The 17,519-nt window shown below is 61.1% G+C and overlaps 1 protein-coding gene across 3 annotated transcripts in view; it reads left to right on the top strand.

Annotated features, from left to right (window-relative positions):
• The first annotated feature begins 11,796 nt into the window (after nt 1-11,796).
• SLX9 (SLX9 ribosome biogenesis factor) overlaps nt 11,797-17,519 on the top strand; it is a 34,048-nt gene continuing 28,325 nt past the window's right edge. For 2 of the 3 annotated variants that reach the window (XM_025462173.3, XM_025462174.3), the window contains exons 1-2: nt 11,799-11,969; nt 15,176-15,284. In XM_025462173.3, coding sequence (XP_025317958.1) covers nt 11,832-11,969; nt 15,176-15,284 — 247 coding nt within the window. In that variant the 5' untranslated portion in view covers nt 11,799-11,831. Of the gene's footprint in view, nt 11,970-15,175; nt 15,285-17,519 lie in introns of all 3 variants that reach the window. The other variant, XM_049104659.1, reaches the window with a different exon arrangement.

Consider the following 17,519-nt stretch of genomic DNA (forward strand, 5'->3'; position numbering starts at 1 on the left):
CATCTATTAAGCCACCAGGGAAATCTCGACATGTTCTAAAGTACAAATGTCCTAAGGAGGCCAAATCCATGGACACAGTATGAGAAAAGGAGCCGTTAACCAAAGGGTGACGTTAAGGAAATACCCGGAGTCCTGAGAAACCGGCAGCAAACCGAATGCAGACTCGGGAGACGCGCTGTGGGACATTCACACGTTGGAATGAAAACCACCAATTTAAGTGTTTTCTGCGGAGCTGTGTGTATCTGCAAGTCACCTTCCAATGTCGACGCTGAGGTTCTTGAGCGCAGGGCTTGAGGAAGGACGTGTGGTGTGATAACACGCGGCCCACGCGATGCAGGAGACAACCATGCGCTCATGAGTCCCCAGCTCAGGACAGTGGTCACCTCTGAAGGCACAGAGGACAGAGGACTCCTTGGAGGGGAGCACAGAGGTCTTTAACTTAAAATTTTTAAGGGCGAAACATTCTGGGCAAAGTAAAAGGCAAAATGTTAAGATCGGATGGACGAGGATGGCGGGTATGTGGGTGTTGGTGATGCTGGTCTTCACACTTTCCTGTAGTCTTGAGCTATTTTATTTTAAAAAAGGAACAACAGGGAGTGACTACAAATGAGCAAGAGGACTGTGTGAGGTCATGGAAATGTGCTAAAGCTGGGCTGTGGTGAGGATTTCACAACTCTGTAAATTTGCTAAAATCATTCAATGCTGTACTTAAAATCCGTGAGTATTGGCATGTAAATTCTACCTTAATGAACTTGTAAGAAATGAAACAAAATGGAGACCATTTGGCAGGAAAAAGGAGCCACCAGCAGCTTCGAGCCCCAGCTGAGGCCAAGCAAGCACACCCCACTCCATCTCTATCACTGATCCCAACTAGACATATCACACAGAGTGAAATACAGCAATTTTCTGAAAGATCAGGGTGAGAAGTCAAAACCTGATGAAAGGTTGATATGGGGGGAATGTCCTGTCCCCCCCAAGACCCCAGGCTTAGTTCAAGGTAGCCAGCACCCCAGATGAGCATGGTGCACGTGGCCAAGAGAAGCCTCCACTTTCTGGACGTTGGGCTGGGAAGGGATGCCCTGATGGGTGGAGACAAGGGGTGCTGGCAAAACCCTCGGTCAGGAAGCCAGCTGATAAATTAAGATTTTATTTATTTATTTATTTATTTATTTATTTATTTATTTATCTATCTATTTATTTATTTATTTATTCATGAGAGACACAGAGAGAGAGGCAGAGACCCAGGCAGAGGGAGAAGCAGACTCCCTGTGGGGACCCCCATGTGGGACTTGATCCCAGGACTGCAGGGTCACAACCTGGGCCAAAGGCAGATGCTCCACCGCTGAGCCACCCAGGCGCCCCCAGCTGATAAATTAAAATGCAGCGCTAAAAACACTTATGCGAGCTGAAAGATCAAAGCAAAAAACAACAGGGGAGGGAAATGAAAATGGAAAACAGAGAACAAACAAAACTTTAAACAACAGACCTAAATCCAACCATTTCAAATAATTACATTAGTTGTAAATGGTCTAAACCCGCTGGTTGTGAGGCAAATGTCTTCAGGTGACAAAATAGACCCGCAGCCGTCGGAGAGAACTGAAGTCCCACCCGACACATCCCGTAGCCTCGTGGAATTAAAACCAGGACATAAGCAGCAGAGAGGCCTAGAGAAAGCTCCGGGGAGACACACTTCTGAATAATCCGTGGGTCAAATGGAGGCCTCCAGGCAAATTAGAAAATGTTGAAGGGGTGGATTGAAGTGCTGCGAATCACATCTCCAGGAAGCCGAGTACAGCAGCGCCCCGAGCGGAGTCCGCGGCGTCACACGCGTGTACTAGAACGTCAGCACCATGAGTGAGTCCCAAGCCTTATGCCAAGTGGAGGAAGCCCGGGGGCCGCACGAAAGCCAGCGGTGCGGAGACGGGGGCCGCCAGGAAGGCAGACACCCCAACCAAGTGAGATAGCACTTTGCAAGGGCGCAGGTTTGGAGGGGCCGTGAGGTAAGGGGCGCTACGGGCCCCACGCGTTTACCTGGGCACCGGGCACCGGGCACGTCCGTTCTTCCTCGCAGGACACCCCGACCGCCAGCGCCGTGTGACGCCAGAGAACCATGTAAATAGACTGTCCGCGAACAGGGAGACGGCTAGAGAGCCCACGGCGCACCCCACCTCCGAGGCCGTGGAGCCAGGGCTCGGTGCTGCCGACTCGGGCAGCAGGTGGCAGACGGGGGTCCTGGGGTGCGCACCGAGGGGCTGTCCATTCGGAGGTGAGGGTGTGACGCAGGGGATAGGACGGCCCGAGCAGCAGCGCCTCCGGGGGCAGTGACCATGAGGGAGGACGTTTGGGCTTTGAGAAAAGATGACAGAACAGAATTCTGGGGACAACCTTTCCCTCTAAGGTGGCCAATAGCTTCCATTTGCGGCCGCTTTCGCCTAAGCGTCCAGGAGATCAGCTGCACGTCCTCGGGCGGTCAGTGAGGCCTTGGCACCTGGCCCGGCAGTTAGTGCCCTCTGCAACGCCAGGGCCAGCTCGGGGACCGGCATACCACGGCGATGCAAGGCGGAATGAGAAGGGCTCCCCCAAAGTATTCAGGGCACGGGGGTGGGGGGCTGGGGCCAGCCAAGGCTGCAGAAAGGAGGAAGAGATGTGGGAGGCAGGCTGTTTCCATGCCCTGGCTGCCCCATGCTGGCCTGGGCACGCCCAGCCTCCCTTCCCTCCCAGCCGCATCCCCACAGTACACGGCGCCGAGAGGATTACGGAGGACTCCGTTGTGAGATTTTGAAGATGATAATTTTTTTAAAATTTTATTTATTTATTCATGAGAGACAGACAGAGAGGGGGAGAGAGAGAGAGAGAGAGAGAGAGAGGCAGAGACACAGGCAGAGGGAGAAGCAGGCTCCATGCAAGGAGCCCGACGTGGGACTCGAGCCCGGGGCTCCAGGATCAGGCCCTGGGCCGAAGGCAGATGCTAAACCGCTGAGCCCCCCGGGCTGCCCCATGATAAAATATTTTAATGTTGGAGAAAATGAGGCTCCTTTCATAGAGAATCCCAGGCAGGGTTTCGGTATCTTGGCCGATGCTGGGGAAAGGTTGGAGAGTCGGGCACGCAGCCCACGGCGCTGTGTGGGTATGATGAGCAGGGCATGACACCTGGGGGCCCACTCATCAGAGGAGGCACCAAAGAAACAGCCACCCAGCACTCAAAAGGCAGAGAACGGGGGCGCCGGGGGCGGCTCAGTCAGTGGAGTGTCTGACGCTTGGTTTCCACTCAGGTCGTGATCTCAGGGTCATGGGATCCACCCCCAAGTCAGGCTCTGTGCTCAGCCAGGAGTGGGCTTGGGGGTCTCTCTCCCCCCGCCCCTCTCCCTACTTGAGTCCACACACTGCATGCGTGCGCTCTCTCTCAAATAGGTACATATATCTTTTTTTAAAAAAAAGGCAGAAAACAAGCTTGGCCCTTGAAAGGATGCTGTGATGAGACGGCACTTAGGTCAACAGCAAGGCTGTGACAGCACATTCCCGGCTCACACCCTCCTATCTTGCATTCCTTTGCCAACTTCCTTCTGCCCCAACTCTTGTCTTTTCCTGACCCTTCCCCCATCTTTGCTTTTATTTTCTTTTTGATTTTTTTTTCCTACCAGTAACTTCCTTCTGTGATGTTGATTCAGCTGTGGCTCCCTTTGTGGGGGAGGAAGGGAGTGCAGGAGCTGGCAGAGGCAGCTGCAGAGGCAGGAGGCAAGCACTACTGGGGGGTGGGCAGGTGGCGGAACAGAGCAGAAAACAGTGGCTGCCCTGGTAGGTGCTCCAAACAGTTGTCTCGCCGGATCCCCCACAGATCCATACAAACGGGCAGAAAGTCACCCGTGCCAGGGCAATGGACAGCCCTACTGTCAGCCACGCCACATGGGTGTCAGGGCTGCCAGGTGAGCATAGAAAGTGGGGAAGATATTGGAGAGGTTGGGGCCATTTCTAGCCACCTACTCTCCTGGATGCTGGCCTGGGTATCCTCATCCCCACCTACATGTCAAGCAGTCTTCCTCTTTCTGGCTTCCTCCCTCCAGCTCCTCTAAAGGAAGGACACCCTGAGGAGGCTGGGGCGGGGGCTGACTGACAGCCTGAGCAGAGACCGCCCAGCCCTCATCAGAACACAAAGATTAGCCAACGGGCTTGACCATGCGCAGGATCACACTGAGACCCTGTTAGAGGGCAGAAGACTTGGCTCTGGATTCAGAGGAGATTGAGCCAGAAAAAGTGAAGCAATGATCAACTCTGGGGGAAAACCAGAAGTTGTACAAGGAAGAAACGATAATTATAGAATGTCCACTTGGCTCAGTCGTGCACATTTACATGATCAGAATAACAACAGCCCTGAGCCCAGATTAGAAATGAAGCTGTTCGGGGCACCTGGGTGGCTTAGTTGGTTGAGCATCTGACTCCTGATCTCAGCTCAGGTCTTGATCTCACGGTCATAAGTTCAAGCCCCATGTTGGGCTTCACGGTGGACATGGAGCCTACTTAAAAAAAAAAACAACCAAAAAAACATAATTTAAAAATGAAACTGTTTATAGTTCTACAGAGATGTGAGGGATGGGCGGGGGTGTGAGAAGCTAACATCCTCATTACCACAAATGGAAGGTCATCATGCCTTCCCTGCCCCCTGGAATCTAATTTCTCCTTTCAGTATGAAAACCAGGTTGAAAAAAAAGAAAAAGAAAAAAAAAAAAAAAGAAAAAGAAAACCAGGTTGACCTGTGGGGCGCCAGTAGGTCAGGAAGTCACCCAACCCTAACCCAGGTCCCAGGTCCCAGGTCCCAGGTCCCTTCCTCTCCTTAACAAACTGCCATTTCCTGTTCAATTTGTCATTTCTACCAATGCCAAATAGAGCCACTTGTGGACATCGTTAGGGATGCGTGTCCACTGAAAGTCTGCGCTGCCTTTGTTGACACAACTTTGTACCTTCCAACCCTAGATTAAAGGACTCAGTTTCCATGATTGCTCCAGAGGCCTGGTTTGGGGGCATGACTGCTGAGCTAAGAGAGGAGCTTGTGCTTGGGGTCCCCCAGATCGGCCCACTGGTGGTGGTAGTAGCCTCTACACACTCGATCCCTTTCCTTCCCTGGGCCCTGGATTCCCCCCGCCGTCCTTCCATTGTGGGGACAAATGAAGACCTATGAAAGGGTCCCGCAGAGGGCTTGGCACACACAGCAGGTGCTCAATAAATGTAAAGTTGCAAACCATAAAAAAAGGTGATGGAGACAAGGTCCCAGAGATCGTGGAGCTTTCAACAAAACTACTGCAGATTTTTTTTTGTTTTAAGGGAGTATCTATTCCTAGATTTGTAGAGAAATTTCTTTTTGGGCACCTGGTAGCTCAATTGGTTAAGCATCCGACTCTTGACTTCAGCTCAGGTCGTGATCTCAGGGTCGTGAGATCGAGCCCCACGTCAGGCTCCGTGCTCACTGTAGGGTCTGCTTGAGAGTCTCTCTCCCTCTCCCGCTGATCCTCCCCGCTCCTCCCTCTCTAAGAAAATAAAAAGAACTCTCTTCTCGTTCAGTTTTCTGCTTCCACCGTTTAACTTTTGGACCTGGGGGAACAATGTACTTTTTCTGCATTTGTTTCTTTGCATGGAATGGACAGGAATGAAGTTCTCAGCCCAACACTTTCTTCTCTCCCGCCCCGGAAGCGCGGTGCCGGTGAGGGCCCAGCTTCCCCGAACGCTGAGAGCACGAGGGAAGGAGGACGCAGGGGAGGCACGCACGGCATCTGAGGCCTTCGGCGGCGCGGGTGGCGCACCGGCCCCAGCCCATCCCCAGAAGAAGGTGGGTTTCAGGGCAGGTTGACATTTGGGAGGCACGTGTAAGGAGCTTTCTGACGCCTCTTCCCACCAGGAGCCATCCCTGGGAAGCTCCACAGAAAGCCCACGTTCATTTTCCTCCGCCAGCCGGGAGCCCTCGCTTCCGCCAAGTCTGCCTGCCTGCCCCATGCCCGAGCCCATCTGTGTCGTCTGGTCCGCAGGGCCATCCGAAGCCCTCCGCCCCCGCCCTGCCTGGGCATTCCCCGTCATGCAGGGTCCACCCAAACGCCGCTCCCAGGGCTCTCCCTGCTGTGCCCGTGCTTGGTAAGGGCCCATCCTTTCTTGTGGCCCTGGGCGGGGGCACTCAATACACGAACGTGTCTTGTCGGCTCCGGCTCTGGCTCCGTGGAGGGGAAGGACAAGGACCCGGCTGCTCCCTCCTGGCTTCTGCCCCGCCCCTCCCCCTCTGCCAGTGAGGACGCTGAGCACCGGCCTACACCGGAGGGTGTGAGGCTCTGGGCCAACGGGGACCAGAACAGCGCCTGGCACGGAGAGTGCGCCCAGGGCAGGCTTTGCAGGTCACGGGTCACGGGGCTGCTGCTGCGGAAACTGCTGGGCTCTGCCCCTGGGGCACCGGCAGCCACAGAGCAGCCGTAGGCAAATGAGCTTTGCGCTCCCCACCCCGCGGCGAGCCCGCTCCGGAGCAGCAGATCTGGGGGCAGGACCGCGTGGGGGAGGAGGAAGGGCGGCGCACCTGGAAATCCCGGCCGAGCGCTCGGCAGGGTGCCTGCGAGGAATGCGGACCCACTGGTCCCGGCGGCCCCCTGGATCCCGTCCCGTCCCCGTGGTGCTGTGGGGCTGGAGCGAGGGCTTCACACACCCGGGGGGGGGGGGGGGGGGGGGTCTGATCCTCAGGAGGGGCCGGAGCCCAGGCCCCACGGAGCCTGCACCAAGGCGGCACGCGGTGCTGGGGTGGAGCGGGGGACATCCGGAGCCCAGGACAGAACCAGGATCACCTGAGGCTGAAGGTGACCCTAGGGGCCTTTGCTCTCTCTTGAAAAACTTCTCTCTTGGCCTCTCGCACCAGTTTCAAGACTCTCTTTCCTCTGCAGAGGAGACTGAGGCATCTCACTGGGCTCCCCAGTTTCCCCCAGGCCCCAGAGGTGGGCGTCCCTGTGTCTGCCCACCTGAGTCCACATCACCCTTGCCAGCCAGCTCGCAGTCTCCCGTGAGCTGCTCCAACCCTGTCCACCTGCTTCCTGCCCCCACTCCCCCACCTGGCCTCGGTTCTGGGCCGCAGTTGAGAGCTGGCCTCTCGGCACAGAGGGACCTATCCAGAAAGATCTCACCCTCCTTCACCTGGGAAGGCCTTGCAGGCCGGGAGGCGGTCTTCTCTGTCTCCTCCTCGTTCTCTCTCAAGGAATAGCGGTACCTCTCCAGCACGGGGCAGCAGAGGAGCAGGGCAGGGCAGCAGTGGCGGCCCACAGCCTGGGCTCTGGGAAGCCTGGACTGCAGTCCCGCCAGCCCGCTGCCCAGGTGGCTACACGGCTGTAGCCCAGTTCCTGAAAGGTGGGGGTGAAGGGTCCTCCTCTCAGGACGCTGAGCTGAAAACCCTGAAGCTCTCAACACAGCCTGCAAAGACGGAGGTGGGGCAGGGGTCTGGGCGAAGTGCCCAGGGCCCAGCCCACCAGGGCTGGTGAGTGTGACAGCACAGGGGTGGGAGAGGGGGGAAGATCCCATTCTGCAGGCAAAGCACCCTGGAGCTGGTTAAGCTGGGGTGAGGCTAAGGTGGAGCGAGGGATGGAACGTGTGCCCTGATCTGGGGGTGACCCCATCCACATGAGGAATTGCGGGGGGGTCGGAAGAGGTTACACGGGTAGGTGGGGGGCTGGGCTGAGCCCCTGGACTGCGGTGCTGGGTGGGCGCCAGGGAGACCTCACCCTTCTTACACCTGAGCAACATGAAAATTCCTAGTTAAAAAAGCTGCAAGACCCAGTTTGGGGGGTCGGGGGAAGGCGCTGGGAGGAACTGACCGTCCATTGCCAGGCACCTCTGCGCAAGGGGAACCGAGGGATTGTAACGGTTTAAAGTAGTTTTCTCTATTTTCCAAATGGTTTACGACAGCCACGTATTATTTGTAACCAGAAAAGGATGCTAACCGGGGCCCCTGGGTGGCTCAGGGGTGGAGCGTCTGCCTTAGGGCGGGCTGTGATCCTGGGGGCCCAGGGTCCAGTGGGCTTCGGGCCCCCTGCAGGGAGCCTGCTTCTCCCTCTGCCTGGGTCTCTGCCTCTCTCTCTCTCTCTGTGTCTCATGAATAAATAAATAAAATATTTTTTAAAGAAAGGATGTTACCTAAAAGTTAATCTGACCGCGTATCAAACGTCAGAAGCGGCTCTCTGCCTGGCTGGGGGCTGGAGGGAGAGGCAAGAAGCAAACCTGGAAGTCTGGGGCCTGGGCTGTGGGGCCGCCCTGGGGGGCAGCCAGCGGCCCCACCAGGCACCTGCTGCAGCACTTCCCCCGCTCCCCCCCATCGCTTCCTCCAGTCGCCCCAGCATCCCGCAGTGGGTCGGGCACATTATGTTCACCCCAAAGGTTTCCAAATTTGGGAACTCTGCAGCCACTGATCGGCAGCCCCCAAGCTTCCTGCTGCGTTCCTGGCACGGACACTGTGGACACGCCACCTGCGGTTGCCCCGCGCCCAAGCACACAGATTGGGGACCCGCCGCAAGGTCTGGGGTGTGCGCGCGGGGTCTGCCCGCGGAGATGTTCAGACGACAGGTGGCCCCGCAGGGACTCAGACCCGCCGTAACCCCGCAAGTCCCTGGAGCAAAGCCCCGGGTCTTGGGGTGTAGGCGGCAGAAGCCAGCTCTGCACTTTCAGCCCAGCCCACCCGCCGGGGCCGTGTCTGGAGGGACCGCAGGGAGGCACTGCGCCCAGGAGCCTGGGTGCCCACGTGTGTACGCAGCACAGGCGACCCCATCCCCGCCAGCAGCTCACCTGCTGTGCCCTCTGGGTCGCGGGGAAGGCTCTGGGCATGGCCGCGGCGCCCCCCGCTGATAAAACAGGCTAAGGAGCACCGGCCTCCACCCCTGCCTCAGTCTCCCAGCTTGTAGCCAGTGGGGCAGGTCTCAGCGCACACCCCCCCACGAGGCAGGGCCTTCCCAGAGTCGCTGGAGGTGGAGGACGGCCTCCCCTCCCTCGCCCTCCAGCACCTGGGCCCGGCAGGATGGGCTGGGGTCCCGCTCGGGATGCCGCCCCCTCTGCCCCCACACCCCGACCCTGCATTTGAGGCCTACCTTTCTGGGGCCTCTGGAGTCTACTGCGCCTGCAGCCTCCAGAACCCCAAGGTGCCAACCCCTGTGGAGAGATGGGGAGACAGGTCTGGGTCAACCCCAAGCCTCGCCATCTACCTGGGGGCTCGCGCACCGGCCTTCCTTCCTGGAGTGAGGCCCCGGGGCACCCTGAACCTGGACTCAGGCCAGGACTTGTGCAGGAAGAGGGGCCTAGATGGGCGGAGGACACGTTCCCAGGGCTGAGGGGCACGGGCCTGGGCGCTGCACCTGGGAAGCTGGTGGCCACCCCCCACCCCGTGGCCACCCCGGGAAGGAGGTCCTGACACCTGGCACTTGGCGAGGGCAGGGTTAGGGCACTGGCTGGGGGCACACAGGGCGGGGAGTCCAAATCCTAGGACCTGCGGGTGGCACCGGAGCTGCAGGGCACTGCCCTCCGACGGGAATCTGTGGGTAGGTGCTGGCACACGCAGTGTGGAAAAGTCAGTGGCCCTGGGTGCTTCATGACAAAGCCCCTCGTGGAGGGCCCGGGGGACAGGGAGGGGCAGTGGGGCAGTGGGCACCACCTGGAGGCCATCCCTCCCCATCTGCGAGGGACCCCAGGCCTCGGCGCACACAGGTGCACAGAGGGCAGGAGGCCCCTGCTCCCAGCCCAGAGGCCCAGGGTGTGACCACGGCGGGCCGTGAGCGCCCTCGGGCGACGAAGGAATGAGCCAGAGAGAAAGCAAAGAATCCGGGTCCTGCAGGGAGGGGATCAGTGGAGACTCGGAGGTGGAGCACTGGGAGGCGCTGAGCAGCTGGGGCGGGACCTCCCGCGGAGGGCAGGGCCTGGGCAGCTGAGGGGCGGGTAAGCAGAGAGGGACTCCAGGGGTCCCCGGGTGCAGCTAGAGGGCGCGGAGCCCAGAGAGGGGGCCAGAGCAGGAGCCCCTGGGGTGGGGGGGGGAGTTTGGGGGGCAGAGATTAGGGGGCTGCCGGGTTGGCAGGGAGAGGGGGAGCCAGCAAAGACGACACCTCGGGTTTCCGCTTGGGCAGCCGCCTGGGTAAGGCAGTGGAACAGGTTGGGATCAGAACCAAGAATTCAGTTTTGCGGTTTTCACTACATTTTCAGGTGGAGATGGAGAGATCCAGCTGCAGATGGAAATGTCAGGATAACAGGGTAGGGTATGGAAGCATGGACGGGAGGAGGTCAGTCAGGGGGACCAGGGACAGAAGAGACCCCAGGACTTTCAAACCTCCTAGCTGGTCCCTTTTGTTGGATGCTGTTTCCCCCCCCTCTTTTTTTTTTAAGATTTTATTTATTTATTCATTCATAAAGAGCGGGGGCAGAGCCACAGGCAGAGGGAGAAGCAGGCTCAACACAGGGGGCCCACTGTGGGACTCGATCCCAGGTCTCCAGGATCACGCCCTGGGCCGAAGGCAGATGCATAACCGCCAAGCCTCCCAGGGGCCCTGAACACAGGTTGTTATGGATGATTTTTCCTTTGTAAATATTTTTGTCATTCAGATTATTTTTATTTTTTTAGGATTTTATTTATTTATTCACGAGAGACACACACAGAGAGAGAGAGAGAGGCAGAGACACAGGCAGAGGGAGAGGGAGAAGCAGGCTCCATGCAGGGAGCCCGACAGGGGGACTCGGTCCCGGGTCTCCAGGGTCACGCCCTGGGCTGCAGGCGGTGCTAAACCGCTGAGCCCCCCGGGGCTGCCACTGTTTTCCCCTTTACTGAGCAAACCTGCGCTGCCCGGAAGAGGCAAAGAGCAGGCCCTGAAGCTGGCGCGGTCCAGCAGGCCTGGAGGCCACCTGGTGGGGCTCCCGCCGGGCAGGAGGAGGTTGTAGCCCCAGCAAGCCGCTCTCTCCTTTGACCACCTGGTCTGGCAGATGCTGGCCCAGACCCACGTTGGCCCCCGGCAGCCCTTACGGAGCAGGGGGCGGGGGTGTCAAGCCTCAGACGGGCTGCTGGGGGGTCTCCCGGGGACATTTGTCTGTGCCTTCAGCCCGGATGTCCGCTGGCACGTCCCCCCTGTCCGCTCCGGCCTGAGGTCTCTGGGGCGCCTTCTTTACCTACAAGCGGCCTCGCTCCCTGCTGGCACGTTCCGGCCCGGGACAAGCCGGCTCCTGCCCGGCCTGGGGAAGACGCCCGGCGCACACCTGCTGTCTACCTGGCACATGTGTGGCCTCGCCTTTTCTAGAATGTCATGCGCTCAGCAAGGCCTGGAACGTGTAAGCGGACATACATCATACATCAGCCTGCTACGTGGCCTCGGGTAAATCACAGATGCCATCACCCCGGCCCTGTGGCTGTGGTCATCGGTGTGGTGCCCGCTGGGAAGCACCTGTGTCCCCCTGGCAGGTGGCACCCCGCTTTGCAGGCGGCTGGCGAGTCCCCCCCATTCCCTTTGGCGGGTGGTCAGTTCTCGGAAGCAGGGCACAGGGGGCCGGCGGCGAGCCAGTGCCTGACCACCCGCACCCCAACGTGCAGGACCCGTACCCTCCCCCGCCCGCAGGTGGCCCGACGGCCGTCCGCAGCGCCGCGGTCACCCACACCTGCCGGGGGCGGGGCCGCAGTCCTGGCCCCGCCCCCTCCCGCCGGGCGCCTGCGCGGCGGGCGGGAGGGGGGAGCGCGGATCCCAGCCGCCCGGCGCCTGTTTCCGCCCGGCCCCTGTTTCCGCCCGGCCGCCGGCGCGCAGGACCAGCTTCCGGCCGGCGGTGGGCGCACGCCGCGCGGCTTCCGGCGGGGCTCGCGGAGCATGGGGAAGGTGAGGGGGCTGCGCGCCCGCGTGCACCAGGCGGCGGTGAGGCCCGCGGGGCAGGCGGCGTCGGGCCCCGCGCCCCCGGATCCGGAGGCGGCCCCGGCTCGGGAGGCGGCCGGCGGGCTCGGCGCGAAGGTGAGCGGCGGGCGGCGGGCGGCGGGCGGCGGGCGGGGCGGCGGGCGGAGTGTGTGTCTGTGTCCCCGGGACGCCCCCGGGCCGCGCTCAGCCTGCTGCTCTCGGGGTCCCTGGGGCGGCGGAGGGCGCCTCAGCCGTCCTCGGGGGTCGGCCCCGCCGTGCGTGTGGCCCCGGGGCTGACCATCGGCTGACCCCGGGCTGCGACCCCCGGCTGACCCCCCGGGCTGCGACCCCCGGCTGACCCCGGGCTGCGACCCCCGGCTGACCCCGGGCTGCCACCCTCGGCTGACCCCGGGCTGTGAACCCCGGGCTGTGACCCCCGGCTGCGACCCTCGGCCCACCCCCCCGGGCTGCGACCCCCGGCTGACCCCCGGGCTGTGAACCCCCGGCTGAACCCCCGAGCGGTGACCCCCGGGCTATAACCCTCGGGCTGTGACCCTCAGCAGACCCCCGGGCTGCGACCCCCGGCTGACCCCCCGGGCTGTGACCCCCGGCTGCGACCCTCGGCTGACCCCTGGGCTGCGACCCCCGGCAGACCCCCGGGCTGTGACCCCCGGCTGACCCCTGGCTGACCCCTGGGTTGTGACCCTCAGCTCACCCCCGGGCTGTGACCCTCGGTTGACCCCCTGGGCTGCAACCCCCGGCTGACTCCTGGGCTGTGACCGCTGGGCTCTGACCCCCGGGCTGTGACCCTCAGCTGACTCCCGGGCTGTGACCCTCGGCTGACCCCCGGCTGACCCTGGGCTGTGACTCCCCCAGCTGATCCCCCAGGCTGTGACCCCCGGGCTGCAACCCTTGGGCTGTGACCTCAGCAGACCCCCGGGCTGTGACCCCTGGCTGACCCCCAGGCTATGACCCTCGGCTGACCCCCTGGGCTGTGACCCCCGGCTGACCCCTGGGCTGTGACCCTCAGCTGACCCCCGGGCTGCAACCCCCGGCAGACCCCTGGGCTGTGACCCCCTGGCTGTGACCCCCGGCTGACCCCACCCCGGGCTGTGACCCCCAGCTGACCCCCCCTCGGCTGTGACCCTCAGCTGACCCCCGGGCTGCCACCCCCGGCTGTGACCCCTGGGCTGCGACCCTCGGGCTGTGACCCTCAGCTGACCCCCGGGTTGCGACCCCCAGGCTGCGACCACAGGCTGACCCCCCCTCTGCCCCGTGCCTCCTTTGGGCTGCAGCCCCCCTGCTGCGACCCTTGCACTGACCCCTGGGCTGCCTGAGGGCGTTGATGCTGCCCCCGTGGCCAGGCACAGGCGCGGGGACAGTGGACAGGACAGCGCTCCACACCACGGCTGCACTCCCAGTCTTCATAACTTCCCAACCGCCCTCTCCCTGTTTGCCGCGGAGAAGTCCGAGTTCGGTCCGAGTTCGGTCCGAGTTCCGTTACACGGACGCGCAGGGTGAGGAAGGAGCTCGATGCGCTGGCTCTGCTGAGAGCTCTGGCAGTAGTGGCTCGTTTGGAGCGTACACGTCTACCGGCGTCGTTAGTGTATCCAGAGTCGTGCAGCCGTCACTACAGACTTCAGAACGTGTCTATCACCCCAGAAAGAGACCCCGGCCTGTAGGGCGTGGCCCCCAGTCGTCCTGGCCCTTCAGGACCTCTGCCCTGCAGGGGAAGCTGGGCCAGTGGGGAGAACCACTTTGTCGGCCTTCCCGCCTGCAGTGGGGGCGAGGGGCCTCACCTCCCTGGACCAGGGGCTGTGGCCGTGCTGGGGGACGGAGGGGCACAGGAGCCGAGCTCCCGGGGTTTCCGTAAGGTGGACTGGGGCAGGGCATAGCTCCTGAGCTGCAGTTTCTTCCTTTCTGGTGACATTTGTAACTGTCTTTGGCGAAGTGGTTGCTGGGGACAACCTGCCACAGCCCTGTCCCTGTCCACCCGACGGTTCGCCTGCAGCCCTGGCTCTCCGTCCCTGTGCTGGCCAGGCCTCGTGGGATTCCCACAGCCAGTGAAACCTGCTGAACTCAGGACTGTGGACAAAGTTAGAGGGACACGGCCCACCACGCATGACAGTCGGCATCAGAGTTCAACGCTGGGAGGGCAGTAGGTTGAATTGTCACATGGAGACTGGGATGAGTGTGTCTAACACGTGGAAGGAAGAGAAGGAAGCAGAAGGAAACCTGGAGGGGAAGAGCAGCAGATGGGCCTAGTAGCGATGAGGAGTCCAGGGGCCGCGCTGTGGCGTGGAGGAGGAAGTTCCACGGACGGACCACCGGGGGTCTGGTCACGTGATGACATCGCAGTCCTCGAAGGACACCAGTGGCGCAGCATCAACCCCTCATGTGTGAGGGTCCAGAAATGTGAAGCTGTAAAGCACCACCGTGGACAGTGTCCAAATGGGCACGTGATGCAAAGTGAGGACTGGCTGTGTGCACGCGGCCGGGGGCGGCACTGCCCCTCACCCCCTGCGGCTCCTCCTTGGGAGGGCTCCACTGGGGTGGCCTTCACTGCGTGGTCCTCCCAGCCGCCTCCCAGGCTCCAGCACTGGCCCCTGTGATTTTCCTCGTGTGTCTTGTTTATCTTGTTTACTGACTTTCCCTCCCACCCTGGGAGCTCCTGAGGAGCGTGGGCTTCTCGTTGAGGTGCCCTGTGCAAGCTCTGGGTGCAGGCCAGCCCCTCACCTGGGCCCTCAGGCTAGTTCCCGCTCGCCCCAGTCCTGGAGCTTGGACCTGGAATGAGCCAGGTGGGCCCAGGAGGTGGGCTCTGGCTCAGCACAGTGTGATCGGCAGTGACGGGGGGAGGCGAGGGGAGGGGGGTTGAAGTCTCCCTGTGGGGTGAGCGCGGGTCGGAAGCCTGGGGGGGGATTGCCGAGGTCCAGCAGTGGTCATGAAACAGAGAGTGCTCTGGGAAGGATGAGATGGCGCGGGTTCGGGAGGAAACCTGGTTCCTGTCACGGTGCGCCGGGGGCTGACCTCTCAGCTCACGATCGCTGCCGATCCCGTCTGCTCTGAGAGGGTCCCCGCGCCAGGAACGAAGCCCGTCCGGTGTTCTGAGGCAGGCGGGAAGTAGTGCCTTAGGTTCCCAGCTGCGAGCTCCCAGTGGGCTCAACCCGGGTGGCGGAGGGGGACGAGGGTTACCTCCCGCAGGCTCTCGGGGAGGAGCTGGCCTGCTCACCTGGACGCCCCGCCAAGGGCTCCCCCGCCCCGGGACCGACCTGGCCTTGTGCTCTGGAGCCGCAGGGAAGTCTTCCGTCTTCTTTCCTTCCTAGGAATGGGCTTTCGTGAACAGTGATGTTTTTGCCGGGACCAAGATAGACCCCAGTGCCTTGGTGCAGAAGCTGGACCCAGACACGAGGAGCGTTGCTTCCGTCAGGAGAGGTGAGAACGTGCGGCCAAGGTCCGGGTGTTTACAGCTCTGGCACCAGGCTGGTCTAACACACTCGTGTGTGCCAGGCAAGCTGCAAGTTAGCCTGTACGTTCTTGAAAGGCTTTTTTTGTTAATGGACAAGTTTTAATGTGCGTTTAAGTAGAACGGTGTGAGGATACCCTATGTACCCGTCACCCTCTTTCGACACATACGGGGTTATTTTGACACAAACAGGGTTTTACTTATAAATTCTTTTAATATATATTTCCAGGGGCACCTGGGGGGCTCCGTCTGTTAAGCATCTGCCTGTGGCTCAGGTCATGGTCTCAGTGTCCTGGGATCAAGTGCCGCGTCGGACTCCCTGCTCAGCGGGGCGTCTGCTTCTCCCTCTCCGCGGCTCCGCCTGCCTGTCTCTCTGTCAAATTAATAAAATCTTAATGTATATTTTGAGGGCTCTTAAAATATAAACGTGCAATACTGCTGTTACACGTGAACCTATTAGTGTTTCCTTGTCAGGTAAGTGCAGAGCGCTCACATTGTGGCTTCCAACGGCAGACGAGAAGGCCATCCTAAGGGGGAAACCTAGCGGAGTAGGGCCTGTGTGCGCAGGTGCATCCGGGTGCTGATTTCTCATCTTCACGGCCGTGAGATGTCCCAGGAGAGGGACCCGTGGCGGTCAGTTTCGGGATTTTCTGCTGTTAGTCAGCGAAGGGCAGCGCAGGGAGGGCTGCCTTCCTCACCTGTCGATCCCATTTGCCTCCGGCTCAGGGGAATCCTCACGGCGGCCAAAGCGGCACGTTCCAGGGTGGCTTGTTCTCGTCCCTCACAGACCCTCCTGCCGACTGTGTCTCAGGACGAATGCCACCTAGCAGGTGGCAGCTCTGGCTGCGTCCCGCCCCGGTGTGAGCCCTGTGCTCCTGCGGGGACCTGGGGCCAGGGCAGGCCTGTACCTGAGGCCGCGGGCACGTAGACTCTCCGCGTGTTCAGTGTCCTCTTCTGGTCTGTCTACACATTGGGACGGTTTTTATCGCTTTCCTTAGACGTGGGTGAGCGCTGTGTGTACTGTTCAGGTTAGCCCTTCTGGGGTGTTTACACGGCCCAGGAAGTTACTCCTCCAGGTTGCCGACAGATGCTGTCTTCCCGCGGTGTGGGTGGGCAGCCAGCGGGAGATGGGCCCCTGGGCTGGTGCTCTCGCCTTCTCGTCCTTCTGAGTGAGCGGCACGTTTGTGGGCGCTCAGCCTGCAGTGACGGCCCACCCACACCTGTTGCCTGATGCTGAGCGCTGGGCTCTTGCCACCTCCATCCAGGGGCCCGGTGGATGTAGCTGCAGAGTGCGTGGCTCTTGTTCCTGGGACGCTGACAAAGCTCTCTCAGGAGGAGCCGTGACTGTTGAAGCGCAGGCGCACACCTGAGTAGGTGGGCTCTCTACGGGCGCCGGGCCCACTGCCTGCAGTGGGGTCTCTGTGAGGGGCTGGCCCCAGGTGAGGGCCCAGGGCACGGTGGGAGAAGCCGTCTGTGCCGCAGTGTCCCCGACAGCTTGGAGGGACAGAGGGGACAGAGCCTTAGTGTTTAGTTCTGGGTCCTGCACTGGAGCCCTGGCGCTACACACCGTTGGCTGCTGGATTTTGGAGCATCTGGTTCACTGCATCTGCCGGGCAGGCGTGTCACGTGGCCGCCTGGGAGCTGTCTGGGGCCCCTTTAGCATGCAGGTAGCACTCCCATGTCCGTGAGGGGCTGGCATCCTTTGTCCCCCTTCACAGAGGACGTGGCACAGGACGAGGTGAAGTGGCAATAGAGGGGCCCAGTTCGCTGATGTAGGACAGCAGGGCCTCCCTCTGGCACCACTCCCTGCAGGGCATGGTCACAGTCCTCCCACATCCCTCTCCTCCCCACCTCCCCTGTGCAGAGAGAGCAGCTGAGGCTGTGTGCCCACCTTAGGGTGGTCCCCAGCCAGCTCCAGCGTCACTGGGACCCCATCCCGACCTGCTTGACCTTGTTTCCACCACCCTCCCGTGTCTGTGATGCCGCCACATCAGGATACTGGCCAGTAGCCTCGCGGGTCCTGCTTGGCTGCTAGAGGAGTACAGAAGCGTCTCCATCTTTTCTCATCGACTCTTGGCGATCCTGGACCCCAGCCCTGTCCTCTCGGTTCTTCGGTTCTTCGCTATGCATGACCCAGTCCTTCCTGATCTGATTGGGTCCTAGCAGCCGCTGCAGTCCTGTGGGAGTCCCCGTGGTCACCGCAG

This window comes from Canis lupus, chromosome 31 (assembly GCF_003254725.2).
Source record: "Canis lupus dingo isolate Sandy chromosome 31, ASM325472v2, whole genome shotgun sequence".
NCBI classification, from domain to species: domain Eukaryota; kingdom Metazoa; phylum Chordata; class Mammalia; order Carnivora; family Canidae; genus Canis; species Canis lupus.